Raw genomic sequence first — 19,406 nt, 5'->3', positions numbered from 1 at the left:
CTGATCCCTGTAGCCTGGAAATTCCAGGAGAACTCCAGGCCCCACCTTCAGGATGGTGACCCTGTTGCTTTACATTACAGCTTGATCCTATGCAAGTTGATTTGGAAGTTAGCCCCACCAAGTTTGATAGCCTCGTTCCCTAGGATTTATGCACAGTGTTACAGCAGAAGCTTATAAAACTTGATGCCGGGTCGCACATCACTTTTGTTTCGTCTTCATTCTGCAGACACAGAGTCACACATGCAAAAAATGCTTCCTGCTTTGAAATGTCTTAGTTTGCCTCTTTAACTGACCGTGAAAGTTGATTGTTTGGCTTTTTCTTTCCTTGCCTTTTGCAGACAAAATTAGGAGGAGAGGACAGCCAGTAATGGAGTATATGAGCATCGAAAGTGACAATAAAGAGGAGATTGACTTATTGCTAAGAGATTTAAATATGTCTGAAGTCATTGACATCATGGAGAACCTTTACCCGAACGGAGACCTGGCAGTTTATGAAGACAGCCTCATCTCTCTGTGTCCGGAGAATAATAAAAATGAGGACCGCGCAGACTCCTTGCTGTTCAGCGGAAGGGAGGTTTCCCTGTTGTCGTCTGTCAAGTATGGGACCGTGGAAGACTTGCTTGCTTTTGCAAATCAGATATCAAATGCCACAAAGCAGTTCGGCCGGCTCCGAAGACAGGAATCCGGGATCATATTAAACATGGTATGTTACTTTCTGGAGATTATGGCTGCTGTTCTGCACACGGGCCTTTGAGTTCGCCACCAGAGGCTACTGGAATAGCTCATAAATATTTAGACTTTACGGTTGGACGTTCAAGCTCCAGATCCAGTTGGGTTCACATTATTTAAAATTCACAACACTCTCCAATGGACATCCCAATCTCATTCTTGCGAGAAAAATCTATAAATACACTGTAAAGGAATACAGTTTGGTCTAGTGGGTGTGAATATTTATTGTATGCCCAGGAAATGGTGATGAACTATATCATTTCTATTGTGTTTCAATTATGGAAGGCAGAACTATGTACATAGCTTTGTTCTTGTGGAAGGGGCCATAGCTCAGTGATAAACCACATGCTTTTCATTCTGACGACTCCAAATTCAATCGCTGGCACTTCCTGGTTTGGGGAGGCACCACTCAGAGTAGATAATGCTGAGCTGGATCGACTGGCAAGGCATCTTTGTATGTCCTCCAGATCTTGTAGGTCAGGTATTCAGACTGGATTCTGCACAAAGGTATGTTCTGGCAGGGCAGTACAATGGTGCTGGAAGTTACGTGGTGCAACCCTGCATGTCAAAGCTGGAGGGTTGCACCACGTAACTTCCAGCACCATTGTACTGCCCTGCCAGAACATACCTTTGTGCAGAATGTCAAAGCTGCATGTCAAAGCTGGAAAAAGGAAATGCTAATAATGCTTTAAGAGGGGAGTGGACATGTTCATGGAGGATATGGCTATCCATGGCTACTAGTCAAAATGAATACTAGCCATGTTGCATACCTATTCTCTCTAGTATCAGAGGAACATGCCTATTATATTAGGTGCTGTGGAACACAGGCAGGATGCTGCTGCAGTCATCTTGTTTGTGGGCTTCCTAGAGGTACCTGGTTGGCCACTTTGTGAACAGACTACTGGACTTGATGGGCCATGGTCTGTTCCAGCATGGCTTTTCTTATGTTCTTAAGTTCTTAATACTGCAGATTTAATAAATTAATTAATAGGTTTCTTGAATCCGAACCTAACTTTCAGGAGATCAGAACTTCAACGGGACAGGCTTCTGATGCAGAGTCTTAGTAGCCAAATTGGCTTTGCCAGCCAGTTCCTTGGGACTATTCAGACCTTTCTTGGGATGTGTGGTATGACCACTCGGTCTCTGTTCTCCAGCGTAGCTTTGTTCTCATTGACGCAGTCCTTTTCCGTATCTTTTGGAGAAACTGGTTCCTGTGTGTGTGTGTGTCCGTGTCCCCCCCCCCCCCCCCAGCACATCCTATGGTGGTAGGAAATGTCGAAAGAGTTTTCTTGCTTCCTAAATCCTAACCCACAGGTTTGTGGGGCGACAGGCGAGCTGGTTCTGAGACCGAGCAAACAAGCCTCCATGTAGATTCATTATACAACCCTTCCTTATTAGCCTGTCAGTCATGCTGTTGTTGCCAGACAATTAATTACAATGTAGACTTTACTGGGAGGCTGATCGCAGGCTGGAATTGTAAATATTTCCAGAGCGAATTGAATGCCTCACATGCTGTTCCCATTTCTAAATAAAGACACTTATGTCATGAGGCCTTCAGTTCATTGAGAAGAAGAAATCAAACAAAAGTTAAGTTGCGTTTTGAGAACCTCCATGGTAAAGCACCGGCTTTGCATGCAGAAGGTCCTGGATTCAATCCCAGGCATGTCCAGTTAAAAAGATAACCCAGGAAAGACATCTCAACGTTAGACCTTGGAGAACAGCAGAATAGATAGCACTGGTCAAGGGAGATCAATGTCTGTTTTGGTCAATGGGTCTGTCTCTACATAAGTATAATTTATTCAAGTGGAAACCCGTTCTAATTCCCCCCGTCTTTTTAAACATTATTTTATAGATCAGTCCTAAAAACGGACGCTATCAAATTGACTCGGATGTTCTCCTGTTTCCATGGAAGCTAACCTATAGAAATATTGGTTCTGACTTCATTCCACGAGGAGCTTTTGGGAAAGTTTACTTGGCCCAAGATACAGAAACCAAAAAGCGAATGGCCTGCAAACTGGTATGCTGCTGAGATTGACCTTTCCTAATCTCCACTGTACTCTCCCGGGGGTTGTCGAATGCTCTCTGCTTCTCATTTAATTGTAATTCTTTTGGGGCTGTGATTTTGTCGCTTTTCCTTCCATTACGAGAAAAAAAATCTAAATGGAAGCATCCCAGTGTGTACATGGGCCTGTGCTTGAAGCCTCACCTGAGCAGAGTCTGCCCTTTCTCTTTTGGGAAACGTTAAATAAGCACAATGAGGCGTGGAACCGTGTTATTCCCCAGAATCAAAGAAAACAGAGCCTCTTTGCTTGTACATCAGAGCCTCATGACCCTTTGATGTCTTGTTGGTTGGTGGGCTGTATCAAGAAAGAGTTAACCATTTGTGCCGCTCATATTTTTTTGAAGGGGGGTAGCATTTATCTGACATAAAACATGCTTTACCCTAGTAAAAAGTTCAGGCAGCAGTGAAGAACACATGTTCATAAGAAGTTTGCAGCAGTTAATGCAGCAAGGAAGTTATTAAACTGTATGATGTAAGTTATGCACACATTGCTATGCTTCTCTGTCCTGTGCACAAGAAACTACTTCACTTAAGTAAAGACATTTTAAGCAAACCATGGTTTGCGCTAAGCGTAGTCCAAACCTGCAGGCAAACCACAGTTGAATGCTGCTAGCTTGCTTTCGTGTTTCGACAGCTTAGCATTTTTGTGTTAGTGTGGAGCAATGGCCCTTCAGAATCTGGCTGTTACTTTGGTTTATCCATTCAGACATCACCCCAGACTATCCATAACATACACCGGAGTCTGTAAATGCACTTCAAACCATGGTTTCTGATTCTGGCTTGCTGGTTGATCATAAGCCAGTGCTTGTCATCTCGACAGTCACAACAAACCAGTTAAACTTCCTTAATAATGATTTTGTGTGACGTTCAAACTAAGACTGTGTGGTGTACCTGTGAGCCTTCCCCTGTAAAAGGGAACGGGAAGCCTTTGGGTGGGATTCTGCACTGTGCTCATTGGGTGAATTATGACACTCCACAAATAGAGAAAGGAGTCGGTGACTCATTGGCTGATATGCTTTGGAGAAATATAGGGTTTGAGTCTTGGCTTAGAAAACCTGAACATTTAGGCTTGCACGTGCTTTTCAGAAGGTTTAACCCTGTAACAAGAATATATTACTTCATAATAGGCGCTGCAATATTTTGGTGCTTTACAGTAGAAAGTACCCAGTTGGATTTTTATTTTTCTCTCAATGTTTCCTTGACTTACTCATTTGCAGTCACAAAAACTGTTATCTGGGGGACTTTCCCCCCACATCTCTCATGTATACACATGAAAACTCTTTTGCATGCTCCAAAGTGTGCCCTAACCCAGTTTGTAAGCAGCCAGGGAATTCCTTGTTTGGCTGCTATACTATGCCATGATATCCTCATGTTGCATATTGCTCAAAAGATGGGGCTCATGACTACCAAGGCTGCCATGCAGTTCTGGTGTGCCTGTGGGCAGGATGGCACAGTCTCCAGATAGGGAATTCTCTCTGTAGTTTTCCATGCTTGTGTGAATAGCCAACTCTGTTTTGACAACTGACCCTGGGGCGGTGGTGGAGGGTTGTAGTAGTGGTATCTCCGAGCACATCTTCCCACCCCACACTGGCATTAACTTCAATGGACTTAGAAGGGAGTGACTGTTCTTGGGTTGATCTGGTTTGGCTGGCTGTAGAGGTTTTATGGGCCACCGCTGACTAGGAGCTATTTGTCCGGCCAGGAAATGACATGGAAAGCTCCTGGGAATGGCTCAGGATCTCTACTCTCCTTTCTATAAGACAGAACTGCAGAGTGGTCAGGGCTGTAGCTTGGATACATAAAGGCAGGCCCTGACCCTATCTCCAAAATTTCATATCGAAATGTTATTGGATAGTTTTTGAAAGAAAAAAAAGGCTCCTAAGGCTTCCACGCACTAACTTCAAAGGGTCAGTCAGTCACAGTACATGACATGTGCGGGTATAAGAACAACTCATTTTCTATGAGTATTATGATTAGGAAGCAAATATTTGGTATCTAATTAAGAGCAGGTTGGAGTGCTCCATGCTTCCCTGGCTGTGCGCACACCCTGCCCTTCCTCTGGGCTATGTGCTAGTTATGAGGCCTTCCTTGTTTGTGAGTCAGAAAGCAGTAATGGCTCAGATCCCTCTAAATACTCGTTTGCTGTGGGGGATCCAAACATCATTACCCAAAACAGGGCTTCTGTTATGTCAGAATTACATGTTTACATTATTTCAACAACCCTTCTTGCCACTGGGGAAAAGGCGGTTCTTCCCTTCGTTACCTTGTTTAGAGTCATTGGGAGTGCAGTTTGTAAGCACCTCTTGGCTAGTACCTGTGATGTCTTTGGTGAAAGAAGAAAAGTTGGTTTTTATATGCTGACTTTCTCTACCTTTTAAGGAGAATCAAAACCAGCTTACCATCTCCTTCCCTTCTGTTCCCCACAACAGACACCTTGTGAGGTAGGTGGGGCTGAGAGGGTTCTGAGAGTGCATTGTGCAGGGGGTTGGACTAGATGACCCTGGTGGTCCCAACCCTATGAGTCTATGAGAGAACTGTGACTAGCCCAAGGTCACCCCAGCAGGCATCATGTGGAGGAGTGCGGAAACAAACCCAGTTCTCCAGATTAGAGTCCTCCGCTCTTAACCACTACACCACGCAGGGAGAGCTGCCTCACCCTGGCTACTTTGTCAGTATTTGCTTTACAGTCTAATTTTAATTTTTTACCATTCTTTTAGAGGTTAAGCCCCCTACATCCATATGCACCCTTTACACAGTACTATTGGAGAAGGAGACACCATTTATTAACAAAAGAAATCTGGTTGCTTTACTTAGCCTACCTATGTTTTGGCATCCTAGGTACCAGTGGAACAATTTAAGCCATCAGACGTGGAGATCCAGGCCTGCTTCCGCCACGAGAACATTGCAGAGCTTTACGGAGCCATCTTGTGGGATGAGACAATCCATCTTTTCATGGAGGCAGGAGAAGGCGGCTCCGTCCTGGAGAAGGTGGAGAGCTGTGGACCGATGAGAGAGTTTGAGATCATTTGGGTGACAAAGCACATCCTCAAAGGACTCGAGTTTCTTCACTCAAAGGGAGTTATACATCAAGATATAAAACGTAGGCTTTGCATTCACTTGTTTAATAGCTATTTCTTTGTATACCTCATTAGAACTGCATAATACTGAAGAACATCCGTGTAAAGATTGTCCTTATGTCTCCATCTGGAAGACCATCTCAGATTCCTTCACAGTATAATCCATTACAGTGGAACAACAGTGCAGTTACACCCTTGTAAGGCCATTGACGTCAATGGACATTCAAGGGTGTAACTTTGCTTTGGGTTGCAGTGTGAGCCTTCCCGCCTGAATTTGGGGTTCAAGACTGACTGGATTTGACTCTGTATGGACTAGGCTTGACACTATATGGACCAACCCTGATCATATAGTATTTTGAGAGAGGGGCTCTGGATCAGTGATGGAGCACATGGTTTGTGTGACAACTGCAGGCCACCGTTTTGGAAAGACTTTTCTCTGCATGGGACCCCCGAGAGCCACTGCGAGTCAGACCAGACAATACTGAGCTAGATGGACCAATGATCAGAGTTGATATAAGTCCATTACAGATGGTCACTTGCAAAATGTGAGTGTTTGGTGTGTTTTAATGGCACTTTTGCTCTGCACAAACAGCGTGTGTGTCTCAGAAAATGTCCTGTGTGATGCCAGGGATTTTCAGCAAGCCAGCTAGCGTGTTCCCTGAAGGTGGGAAACTGAATGACTATTCTGCTGCATTATCACTTTCCAAGCAGTTTCTGGCAGCAGGAAATGCCAGGCTGGAAGCGCAGCCCCTTCTCTGAAAAACAAACGTTTCTTTCCATTGTGTAACGATTGCATGCAGTTTTTGGCATCGTTACTCATACATTTTTCATGTCTTTAGACAGATAGGACGAGCAGCAAAGCCTCTCTGCTTCTGATTGGCACATTCCTCCAAAGGCAAGAAGCCCTCTCTGGGCATACAAGGCTTTCCACATCTGTAGCTTGAGGCTGAGATTTACAGGTTAGCTGTAAAATATCATCTTGTTAGGGGACACTATTTATTAGGGCATATTTTTGCATTTCAGTCTTCTAAGTGCTTCATATGCATTATCTCAGTAACTCTTAGCACAACCTTATAAGGAAGGAGAGTTTTAATATTGCCATATAGGGTCGTGCAAAAAAAAAAAAAAGGTAAATTTCGGGTTCGGGTTTTTCCGGTTAACCTGAAGTAAGCCAAATACCCATACCGGTAAATATGGGTTTATTTGGCTTTTTCGGAAATCACCTATTCAGTTTCAAGCAGATTCCCAGGTTTTGGTATTCGGTCAACCCAAAACCCAAATATTGCCGAAACGACTAATTTGGGGTTTATTTTGGGTTTGGGTATATCGATATGCACAACCCTATTCCCATATTACCAGATGAAGGATTGAGACAGGAAGGCCCACAAGAGGGGGTAACCAGGAAGGCCCACGAGAGGGGGGAACTAGAGGGACAGAAGTCCAGGGGGGCCTGGATACCATGGGAGCCCATGGAGTTGTGTAAACCTGTGTTATTAGCTTTCATTCAATGTTTAGGTTAAGCCTTGAAGGTGTGAGGGAGCACAGTAGGCAGGAGAGAAATACTGGCGCTTCTACAGTGCTATCCTAAATGGATGTGTACTCTTCTGATTTTATAGCCTGGAGGCCTGTGATGGTCATCAGCCACCCCACCTGTAGTTTGCCCAAGGCCCTCTGGAGAGTTCCGGGCTAAAGCAAGAATTGAACCAGGGGCAGGGATAATATGTGTGAAGTGCTTTGGAGATGGAAAACCTTCCATTTTTTAAAGTTAAAGTCAGTCAAGATAATATTATCCCATCAGAACTGATCCAAAACTTCTCAGAGGTGGCATTGGAAGAATAAATACTCAGGATTTCCTCCAAATTGAATTTAAAATATTGTAATTGGTCTGTCTCCAGCTCATAGTTGTTTCTGGAAAGAGTGGCAGACAATTTTTGAAAAAGGTATCCCATGAGGTTCGATGATAGCTTTATAAATTCCCTTAACTTGGCATTGTTCTTCTTGGCATTGTGATCTTTTTTATTGTATGTAGAATAAGAACTGTCTGCTTTGCTTGCCCTTTTTGTCCAAGTGGGATGTTCTCTGTGATTACAAAGAATCTTTAAATGTTTCCCCTAGTGCCTAAACCTTCCTTTATATCTTTGTTTTTAGCAAGCAACATTGTTTTCATGTCAACCAAAGCAGTTCTGGTGGATTTTGGTCTCAGCGTTCAAATGACAGAAGACATTTACTATCCCAAAGACCTCCGAGGAACAGAGGTAATGATCCAGGCCTGAGGAAAAATCCCTACTGGTCTTCTCTTGTGTCACTTGTAATTAAAAATGAGTGGGAAAGAGTTGACTTTGGGGCTTACATTCATTTTGATGGAAGATAAACTAGGAGACTTTCCAGTGGATCGCACCCTTTTAACTGATCGGTGAAACCTGGTGTGAAGTCAGAGTTAAAAGTAATTGCCAGAAACTTGTATCCAGTGGCAGTTTTCCCCTGCATACTCCCCATGTTATGCTCATCACTGTTCCTCTATGTCTGTGTTATAAATATTCCCCATTGATCTGCTATCTTGACTTGCTCCAGGAGGCCTGATACCCGGGCTTCTAACTCTGGGTTGGGAAATTCCTGGAGATTTGGGGGCAGAGCCTGGGGAGAGCACGGTTTGGGGATGGGAGGGACCTCAGTGAGATATAATGCTATAGAGTCCACCCTCCAAAGCTGCCATTTTCTCCAGGGAAACTGATCTCTGTAGTCTGGAGATCAGTTGCAATCTTGGGAGATCTTAAGGGCTCACCAGGGCAACTGGTTGGTCACTCTGAAACAGGATACTGGACTAGATGGATCACTGGACTGACCCAGCAGACTGTTCTTATGTTCTTCTGTTCAAGCCTGAAACAGAAGCTGACTTCCCTCTGAATTCCCTTTGCAGATTTACATGAGCCCAGAAGTGATTCTCTGCCGGGGCCACACTACCAAAGCTGACATCTACAGCCTGGGAACAACCATTATTCACATGCAGACTGGCAGTCCACCGTGGGTGAATCGATATCCTCGCGCTGCATACCCGTCCTACCTTTATATAGTAAGCATTAACTAAAGACGGTCAACTGAGCAGCCAACCTTTGTTTATTGGACCAGTTTTCAATTTCGTAAGCCACCTTGAGTTCCTTTTTGGAAGGAAAGTGAGGGTAAAAAGGTCTTAAATTACAACTAAACATGCAACTCCTTCCTTCTCCCTCTTGCTGACATCAGTTGCGTATAACAATATCTGACCACTTTAGGGGCAAAATTACAGACAGGGTCTAGCAACGAGATCAGATTTTGCAGTCTTGATGGTTCAGTTCAAATATCCCCATTTTAATTTTACTTCTCCCTTGTAAGAAATGAACCAGCAAGTTCTTATTTTCGTGCCGCTTTCTGTTTAAATGTTTGCAACAGATTGTTCCCGTTAAAATTAGCACGTCCCCCAACATTACTTATATTTGCGTGAGTGGGACATATATGGCTTCAAAGGAACAAAGGAATAATCAATGACGGCAACACAAATGAGGCAGGCCAAAGATGCTGCAGCTGAGAGCAGCGGGAAGAATCAAAAAGGAACCAATGCAGCCATATCCACCCCATCCTTAACTGGGCCACACCACACAGCTCCCAGAGAGAAGTTATTGGGTGTTTTCTATCTTCCAAAAGACCACATGGAAGGGATGATACTCGGGGCCAAAACAGACACAATAAAGGCCATGTATCTCAATCACTTTGTAAAAGGTAAATTGCATGTATATAACCCCCAATTGGATTAGGGCCACGTGGAGGAGAGAATGGGTTTTAACCCAACAACCTTAGTTGGCTTCACTAATACAAACTGGGCTCCCTGCAATCTTATCTGTTTTAAAGGGGAAAAAATGTCCTTTAAAAACCTGTTCTCCCCCCCACTTTAGTAAAAATGCAGGGAGCCCAGTTTTGAATAGCAAAACCTAGCAGGAATTAAAGGGTTAAATCTCCTCTTCCCTTCCAAACTGTAGCTGCACATGCAATTTACCTTATTATAGACTGACAGATCAGTGATCATCACACTCGTTCTTTCAGAATTGGCTGCATGTGGGCTATACCACTTCAGATTGTAGCTGGCATGATGGTATATGTAAAAGCAGATGTCAAGGCAATGGAGAGAGAGAGACATTCTAGGGTAGCCTTCCCCCTGACATCTAGTTAGGTGTGGAGAGAGTTATTTCTTAATTGACAGATCATTGAAACATCCGAGTTCCTATCTACCATCTGAAGTAGTACAGTCCATACACAGTTTGATCCTCTTAGTGTGAACTCAGCTTCACATGTGCAAATCTGCAGAAGAACCTGAAATGTTGCCCGCATTCCATCTAAGACCTTTTGGCATTCCTCTTGATTAAACTTGGTAAACTTCCCACAGGATTGTGGGAATATGAACAATATGAAGAAATGAGCAGGTTTGCTTATCTGGTGGGAGCAAGAAGAGACAGGAGGAAAACCACAAGTTGCCAAGTTCATGCACAGAGTGTGAGCTTTTATAAAATCAAATTCTAATTTAAATGAGCAAAAATGTCTTAAACCATCTCAAGAAATGCCAATTTGCCATTTTCAAGCTGGCGCTAGAAGGGATATACACTACTCCAGTTTTAATGTTCGGTCTTTCCTCTGGGACCAGAAATAGAGCATCTTTTGTTTAAAAAGTCATGTCCAGCTTTTTTAGTTTCAATTTTTTGCTCTAACTGGATTGTTAGTGTGACACACCTAATACGCAACGCATTCGACTTGAGCATGCTGGCGATTTGTGCTTGCAGAGGCTCAATCAGGGCACAATTTTTTTTTGCCCAATTCTTATGAAGTCAACTGCTCTGTCACAAACTCCTTCTCGGCTTCCACTCTCATGGTTGCTACGGAAAGCCACGCATTTGGCTCGAGTTCGGACTGCAGACCTGTGCACGAACTTGGTGCAGGTTTTCGGTTTGTCATTAAAATGCAAAACTGGCTGCGCTTCCAGTTTTACCACCACAGCAGCAGAGCGGCAATCTGCCAAACCATGAGTCACCACGGTGAGGAAATTCCTAGGGCGGTAGCTGTATAATAGAAAATACCCTCTCAAAACTCTGCTTTCTCTTCCCTCCTCTCTCTTAATAGCCTGTTAAAACTGCCTTTTCCCCGTATTAGATACATAAGCAAGCGCCGCCGTTGGAAGATATTGCAGAAGACTGCAGCACCGGCATGAGAAAGTTTCTGGAGGCCACCCTGGAAAGGAACCCAAACCAGAGGCCTTCTGCCAAGGAGCTACTGAAGCATGAGGCTTTGCACCCGCCGAGAGAGGAACAGCCTCGGTGCCAGAGTCTGGACTCGGCCTTGTTTGAAAGGAAAAGACTGCTGACCAGGAAGGAGCTGGAATTGCCAGAGAACATTGCTGGTAAAAAAAGACCCCCGTCCTCCTACCTGGAAGCCTTCTACGGCCGCTTATTATATAAGCCTCTGTTTGCCATGAGGTTGAAGCTTTAGGGCAGGGGTGTCAAACATAAAGCCCGCAGACCAGATCCACCCCCTTGAGAGCTCTTAGCAGGCCTGCGAGGCAGCCACCCCTCCTCCACTCTCGATCTGGGCTGGCGCATGGCTCGGCCCCCACCGAGTGACATATATGTCATATCCGGCCCTCGTAACAATTGAGTTTGACACCCCTGCTTTAGGGCCTGAGGGCCTCTGGTTGAAATAGATCGCTCAAGGCCTTGACAAGACGAGGTCAAGCAAAGATCACATCCCACTACGTGGCAGAAATCCCATCAAGACCGAGCTAATTCGTGCAGGAGAATGGGACGGCAGACCCCTGAGGTGGTCATCCCCCTGTACCATGTCAGACTATAGGGAGTGCATTCTAGCATTCCTTCGCATAAAAAACTTCAAGCACGTAGGAAATTGCCATAGCGAGGTGGAAAGTTCTACCCATTTTCTTTCCTTGCTTTCTGTATGCGGGGCATTTTTTTAAAAAAGTAGGGGAATGTGTCAAAGTGTGGTCATCCCCCTGCAGTCTGAAGGGGTACAGTCTATTCTGCCACCTTATTCCTCTTCATGTTTGAATAGTGCTTGCAGCTTTAGCCCGAGTTCTGTCATTCCTAGAATCTATTCAGTAGCATACATTAATAGTCCTCCAGGAAGCTCTCAAAAAACAAACAAACAAAAAAACAACCCTGATGGGCATTCCAGAGTTGTGAAATAATTGTTTCCTGCATTTTGAGTGTTGGGTGGTTTTGTTAACACTTTGAGGGGGGAAACAACAGCGATTCAAACCAAAAGCTACATTATCAGTAGAATGCCATTTTGGGGAGGAAAGTTGGTTCTCTCCCTCTCTCCTCCTCTCTCAATTTAAATACAAGAGTGATCACTGAGGACCTCTGAACACAAATTAGATAGAGGTTGGATCCAGCCAACTTTTTTGTTCTCTCATCATGTATGGCTTTTCCCCATGAAAGTCCCATGAACCCCAGCCTGGAGTTTTGGGTTTCAAAGGGGGTCGTCTTTTTTCATTGACGGAAAAGATGGTTAGATACAACCCTAATCCTTAACTGGTAAGAGATCCTGAGTACTTACTCCTGCTTTGTAAGTCTCTAGATGGATCAGACCAAGTTCCACTTTACCTGTTCTTTCTGTGAATTCCAGAAACTAGGAAGCATTAAGTGGTTCACCAGAAATTAGCCAGTTATTGACCTTTTGTTCTGGCTTTGGGCCTAGACAGCCAACCTGCAACTATGGCATAGTTACCCCTGCTCTGTTGCCTGACTCTCCTATATTGTGCTGCTGCCGGTTCCTTAATTCAACAGGACCATAGGCGAAACACCCCAAAACTTTACTATTTCAGTGCTTTGGAATTGACTGCTTGAAAGACTGGGTGTCACTGATTGGTTTACAAAACTGAAGCATCACATTTTCGCACTGTCATTTTTATTGATGCCAGAATTGAGAAATGGAGATCTGTAGCCAAGTATTACAATTCATCCTTCTGTTTTTGGAAGTTTGATATATTATTTTTCTTCATAAGAAGTACATTCATGACCATTTACTTGGAATCATATAGTATCCCACCAAAGAATACAATGATGATGTTTTCTCTCTAATCTTTTTTTTTTTTTTTTTTTGGTCAGATTCTTCATCTCTTGGGATTTCTGAGGAATCGGAACTGCTGAAGAGACAACGATCGCTGTACATAGACTTTGGGGCGCTAGCTGGCTACTTCAACATTGTCCAGGGATCAACAACCCTAGATTATGAGTAGATCTAGGAATCTCTTACGCTAGACTGAATTCCACCGGTGGACAGAAGAACAGAGTGGGTTTTTTAATCACTTGAAGGATTTTACAAAACTAAATGAAGATACAGTTAGCACTAATTTTTGATCTGGGTAGCAAACAAACAAAAACAACTGACGGTTACTCTTTGAAATAAAATATTGCTCTTTAGAAATCTGGCATAGATACCATCATGGTAATAATGCTTAGTGTGTGGAAGTGTAAAAACACATGCATGCACTTTTTCTAAAAAAAAATTAGAAGACTTGAATGAAGGGTCAGAATAGCCTAACTATTCTTGTTCTCTCTTCCCAATGGATGTTGTTTTAGGCCATGCTGAACACCTCTAATAATTATTGAAGTATACATGGGATTGGTTCAAGGGTTGTTTCTAAACAGCATCTACCTCTGTAGCTATATGGCTTTTGATGAAACAGAGGTCATAGGGATACCCCGGCTGTGATTCCTCTCTGTTGCAAGCTCTTGAGTTATAGCAATGGATAGTTTCCCTAAGAGGCCCTGGAGCATTGTTTGTTTTTGGGGTATAGACTCTTCCATGTTCCTTCTTAGCTTGCCAGTTTCTGGATGCGTCTCACTTGGGCCCCGAAGCAGCTCAGTGACCCACAAAACAGCATCTGCATTCTTCTCCACCCAACCACCCTCTTGTTTTGTTAATTGTTGTGGATACCAGGGAAGGCAACACCTTGCCTTTTCTGAGAACCTTTATTTCTCCTCCCTTGAGTTTCTCAGTGTTCTTCTCAAGATCTGTTGGTACTGATCCCTTGATCTTCCAGCTTTTGGGCTGAGTGAGAAAACACACCCTACACCTTGGGTAAATCATCAGGACAAAATAATAATCTATGATTGGCCCATCTGGGAATTCTCCAGATTTTTTTTCTTGAGGACCATAATTATGACAGTGTAATGATAACCCTCGTATATAGGATAGGATAGGATAGGTTAGAAGTCCCTAACCTTGCTGAGTCTGTGAGCACTTTGGAATTTTGAGGAAGGGTAATGGTTACTACCACAAAATGGATGTCATGAGGGGCAAGAACACCATGTTGAGAGGTTCCAAGCCAAACGTCCTATTTCTGAATGGGTAATCCTATGATGATGCCTAATAGTATCTTCTGATGTACCTCCTGCTCCAGTGTTGTGGAAGAAAGCCAGTGTTGGCTCTCTGCTTTGGGAAGAATCAGGTGGGCACCAGGAAACAAATTAGCAGGGACCATATTAGGCATTGCTGGACTGGCAAATCCTGTCAAGCCTTCTGTGCCACATCAAGGTTTTTTCACTGACTGGGTGAGTCTGCTGACTTTACAGCAGATTCTTAGGAGTGGAAACGAGCACAAAAAGTTCATTGTAACTGGAAGTATTATGCTTAAAGCTTGTACACTTTAGGCTGTTACCCAGAAACCACTTGAAATGTATTTTGACTGGGGTGGCCCGCCTTGGATGCAATTTTCCAGAAAGTTTGCTTATATAAGCCTCCCCAGTATGAATGGGAGCTGCGCAAGAGGATAAAATAAGTGCAAGTATGCTAATTTAAGTGGTTGAAAGATCACAAAAAACAGTAACTCTGTCAGTATGAGCCATTTGAAGTATAATGTTTGTATTAGAATATTGTGCAATGTTTAGGAATTTATGCCAATTCTGATGGTGGGTTAAGCTTATAACTGTGGGACCACAGGTTTAAGATAAACATGTATTAGAATGTCATGAATGATAGATTATTTTATGTTCCTATGGAAACAAACTTCCTTTCTCTTAAAGATGTTGCATACATTTGAAACATGATGTTTTGGATGGCAGTAAAACTGTTTCAGGAACATACTGTTGTACATCCCATGGGATGAATATATAAACTTTTATAAAACTTTCCAGTACTAATGTCTCTTTAAGCATTTTCTTTTTAAGGTGGCATACTATGTATGTTGTAAATAGAACTTTTCATAAAACAACATCCAGAGCCAGCATGGTGTAGTGGTTAAGAGCGGCGGACTCTAATCTGGAGAACCGGGTTTGATTCCTTGCTGCTTCACATGAACATAATCTGGTGAACTGGATTTGTTTTTCCACTCCTACACATGAAGCCTGCTGGGTGACCTTGGGCAAGTCACAGTTATCTCTGAACTCTCTCAGCCTCACCTACCTCACAAGGTGTCTGTTGTGGGGAGGGGAAGGGAAGGTGATTGTAAGCCGCTTTGAGACTACTTAAAGCTAGAGAAAAAGTGGGGTATAAAACCAACTCTTCTTCTTTTCTTCATTCCCTCTTTTAAAGTGTAAATGTAAGAATGTTTGTATACACAATATTATCTTTGATCTTTGTATTTAATATCTTCCCTGTTTGCAAATAGCACTGGTTTAACTATTTGAAGGAATAAATCCACGTGCTTCTTGTGTAGTTAGTTTGTCATTTCTGTGTGTGTACATCCAAGCAGTTGCATTACTGACATATGAAATTTTGAAACTCTTTCCAAGAATTCTAGAAACTAGGAAGCATTCAATGGCTAGTGGTCCCCCAATGACTGATGTTTTCTGTGGGTTTACAGCATAGATAAGTGCCATATATGGGGTAGTGTACATAAAGTGCCCAGGAGCTCTCTTATCTAAACACTGACCAGATTCATACATGATGTTTAACTTCACCAAAATTGTTGGATTCTGTATCTACCCATCATTCTTTGGACCCGAATTGGCCTCTATCACGATCCCCCCTCCCCATGTACTGAGGAAGAGTCTACTTCTCACCAAAACGTTCTATTTGGAGTTTTAATTTTTCTTCTTAGCCCCCTTTGCTTATTTTTACCTCAGTAGAAATGAGACACCAGAGGCTTTTTCAAGTTAACAACCAAGAAACAGATTTATTAAACACTGTACAAGGGATGGATTTGGAGGGGAAACAATGGGTAGAAAAAGCATAGAACCAGAGCTATTTTATAAGTTTCACTACAGAGAAGGCATAGATCTTAGTTGGTACAGAATTAAAATTCTTAAATTATGTTCACAATTCCAATTAAGTTCCCAGAACTTCTTATAGATGTTCCTATTCAGACTCTGCTGCCTAGCTATCAGGGAAGTTAGAGATTAGACAATTTCTCTCTCCCAGAGAAACACAGAAGTATGGAGATTTCTCCTCAAATCTCTCTTCCAGTTCTCACTATAGATCTACCTCACTTCTGTGGCAGTGATCCCTTAACAAAACCCTGTATCTGGAATATCTCCTTCCCAGTGACCTGAGAAAAGGCCCTTTTCCTCCTAATCTCTGCCTGTCACATCACAGGATTTGTTTCACACCAGCTTAGGCAAATCTGAACCCTCCGGGTTCCCACAGTCAAACACAGCTACTGAACACGCAGGTTAACCAAATCAGAATCAATTCCTTTCCTCAGAAAAGAGAGAGTGAGCTCCTTAGCTCCGCTCACTCCCTTTCGCTGAGCTTCTCTCAAAGATTGACTCTTTGTTCATCACAGCCTCATACTGATTTCAGTTGGTCATTCTCAAGCAAGTGTGCATAGGATTGCAGTCCAGACCGGGGGTAAATGATACAGAAGTATGTTGTTGGGTTTTTTTTGCAGTTCCCGTTTTCATTATGAATTACTGTTATCCATTAAAAAGTGCTTGGAAGGATAACCCCTACAGGTATTCTTACTTTATACAACTACATACAAGACTGCTGAGAATTTTGCTGCTTACTGGCTGTCTCCTTCTGTGTCCTAGTTGGGCCGCCTTGTTTAGGCAGTTAAAAATTTTTTTGGGAAGTGCAGTCCTCTGACATGTTAATTCTAAGGCTCGATCTTTTCCCAGCCACTGCTTCTGAAAAAGACATATGTCTAATTTGATGCAGGCGTGCCCTGCCCAACACATGCAACTGGGCAAAAGGGATACATACTTGATGCTTGGATATGGATACCTCAGTAAAAGCTCATACCCTGCCATAAATTTTATTAGTCTTTAAGGTGCTACTGGACTCTTGCTCTTCTCTGCTGTCAGTACAAGATGTTCAAGCGAGGCTTGATTCACAGTCATGCAATGAGTTTCCTGCCACTGTTCCACGCACAGGATCGGGTTCTCAGTGTGGCACCCATTAACACCTTTTTGGTGGCCACCAAGTGGCTTTTTAGGAAGTGGGCAGGGGCAGGTTCTGAATGACTATTGGAGATTTGATTGGCTGTGCAGATTTTTTTTTAAATGATACTTTGGCAGCAGCTGCCTCTACAGCACAAGGATCTGTGGTGCGTTAATGAAGTTGAGCTGTGGTTATCATTTTGTGGCTGGCTGCGCCTCCTCCGACAGCCGTTTTGTGGTAGCCATTTGGAGCTGCTCCGCCATGGCAGAATTCCAAATGTGCCCACAGGCTCGAAAAGGTTGAGGCCCCCTGCACAGAATCGTAGGTCTACCCATTGCACGGTGGACTAAAAGCAGGGCCCTCTTAACAATTTGTCCAGAGCACCCAGGTTGTACTCCACTGAAAGGAGAGAAGGGACAGGAAAATCGGCATTCCATATCAGAAGCGCCTGTGGCAAAATGGTAACGGCAGATGACTCAAAAGGGTCCAAACACATTATAATCAAGTCGCAACTGACTCAGGCCACCCCTCATGGGGTTGTCAAGGCCAGAGATTATGAGAGGTGTTTTGCCGTTGCCTGCCTCTTCGCAGCAACCCAGGTCTTCCTTAGTGGTCTCCCATCCAAGTAGTAACCACAGCCAACCCTGCTTAGGTTCTGAGCTCTGACCAGCTCATGTTAGTCTGGGTTATTCAGGCTGCTAAAGAGAACACAAAAATCCAGGGTGTTCCAGGACAAAATATATTTTCAACTTCAAATCAGTTTAGCATATGAGTTAAAGTACAAATCACCTACCAAGGAAAAAGTATGAGCCCTCTGGCTCGAGATCATCCTTCCGAACATATTCATTTATGGTAAATCCACTATCTCACAGAATAAGACAAATAAGTAAATGCTTATTGGTAAGGGAGGAGATACCTTCACCTCCCCAGTGGGCAACACAGTGCATCAGATGAAGAATATATTGACTTAGATCCGGTGGTGTGTCAGCAGAAGGCACTGATGGAAGCAGAGCTTGCCCACTTTCCCTTCCTCCTCGCAGCCATTTGCAACCCTGGAAAGATTATTCCCAAGATCACAGGACTCACATGGAGTAATAGTCATGTGGGTTGGTGGTCAGCAATGAGGAGGGCGAAGGGGACTAAATTGTTCCCTTGCACTAACAGAAGATCATCCCAGGCAGCTACTGCTCCACATGGGTCCCACATCCCCAAGAATAAACTTTCCCAGGGCTGGAAATGGTTGCTGGTGGAAGTGGGAAAGCAGGGAAGATTAATATAATCCTTGCACTGGATTCAACCAACAACTCATTCCTGCAAGAACAAGAAAGGCTTTGATTCCCCGGGGCCAGAATCAGCTGGTCATATGAAGCCACTTTGTGCTGAGTCAGACCATTTTTCTGTCCAGTCCAGAACTCCTTGTGTCAGGGAAACTAGCTCTTCGTGATCTTTCCCGGCCCTGCTACATGAGACTATCTGGAGGTGATAGAGGATGAAACGAGAAGTGTAGGATGCTGAGCAGGTGCCCAATTATTGGGCAGCTGTGGCCTTATCCAAGTTTGGCTTGAGGAAAAAATTCTGGAAGACCTGCATTTTCCTCCCACCCCTGCTGTTTGCTGCAGTTTGTTCTTGAAGACTTTCATTTCTCCCCACTCTGTTTGCTGCTGCTGCTGCTGCTTCTTCTTCTTCTTCTTCTTCTTCTTCTTCTTCTTCTTCTTCTTCTTCTTCTTCTTCTTCTTCTTCTTCTTCTTCTTCTATCATCCAATGCAATGTGTGAGTGATTAACAAATGAGAAAAAAGCTTTGAAGGCAGTGAGCTCCTTCTAATACATATTTCCTTTGATGAAGCGGGAGATTCTTTTGCAGCACTATACGGATGATACCTGCCCAAATTAACGTCTGTGGGCTGAACAGAACTGCACATATTTGACACGCTATCAGTGATAAGGCAAGTGCGTGCCAAAACACTAGGGGTGGGACTCTATCTGACCTAACCGCATCTCCTGATACAGCTCAGAATGAGCAGAAGGGTAGATGGGGAGCCACAACAGAAAAAAATCTCTCAAGCAGATAATGCTTGTTATCTGCTTAGAAGATAACCCTGCGTGGTAGCCAGAAAAGTAATATTTGATGGGGGAAAACCCGATCTGATCTTGGTAACCAATTCGCAGGCTGGGTTTCACT

At 43.6% G+C, this 19,406-nt stretch overlaps 1 protein-coding gene across 1 annotated transcript; it reads left to right on the top strand.

The window, feature by feature from the left end:
- Positions 1 to 353: 353 nt before the first annotated feature.
- MAP3K8 (mitogen-activated protein kinase kinase kinase 8) lies at positions 354 to 13,149 on the top strand. The gene is made up of 7 exons (XM_056857769.1): positions 354 to 703; positions 2,582 to 2,746; positions 5,630 to 5,891; positions 8,017 to 8,123; positions 8,786 to 8,938; positions 11,041 to 11,287; positions 13,011 to 13,149. Exons 1-7 carry the CDS (start codon positions 368 to 370, stop codon positions 13,139 to 13,141), a joined length of 1,401 nt encoding a protein of 466 aa, XP_056713747.1. The 5' UTR covers positions 354 to 367; the 3' UTR covers positions 13,142 to 13,149.
- The last annotated feature ends 6,257 nt before the right edge of the window (positions 13,150 to 19,406 follow it).

This window comes from Euleptes europaea, chromosome 11 (genome assembly GCF_029931775.1).
Source record: "Euleptes europaea isolate rEulEur1 chromosome 11, rEulEur1.hap1, whole genome shotgun sequence".
NCBI classification, from domain to species: domain Eukaryota; kingdom Metazoa; phylum Chordata; class Lepidosauria; order Squamata; family Sphaerodactylidae; genus Euleptes; species Euleptes europaea.
The sequence above is the reverse complement of the archived record's forward strand: the minus strand, read 5'-3'. Positions and strand labels throughout refer to the sequence as shown.

Bases quoted from the DNA above. Each gene is read 5' to 3' on its own strand.
- MAP3K8 (XM_056857769.1), top strand. From the start codon at position 368: ATGGAGTATATGAGCATCGAAAGTGACAATAAAGAGGAGATTGACTTA. The intron at 704-2,581 runs GTATGTTACTTT...ATTATTTTATAG, and splicing joins CCGGGATCATATTAAACATG to ATCAGTCCTAAAAACGGACG. The intron at 8,939-11,040 runs GTAAGCATTAAC...TCCCCGTATTAG, and splicing joins ACCCGTCCTACCTTTATATA to ATACATAAGCAAGCGCCGCC.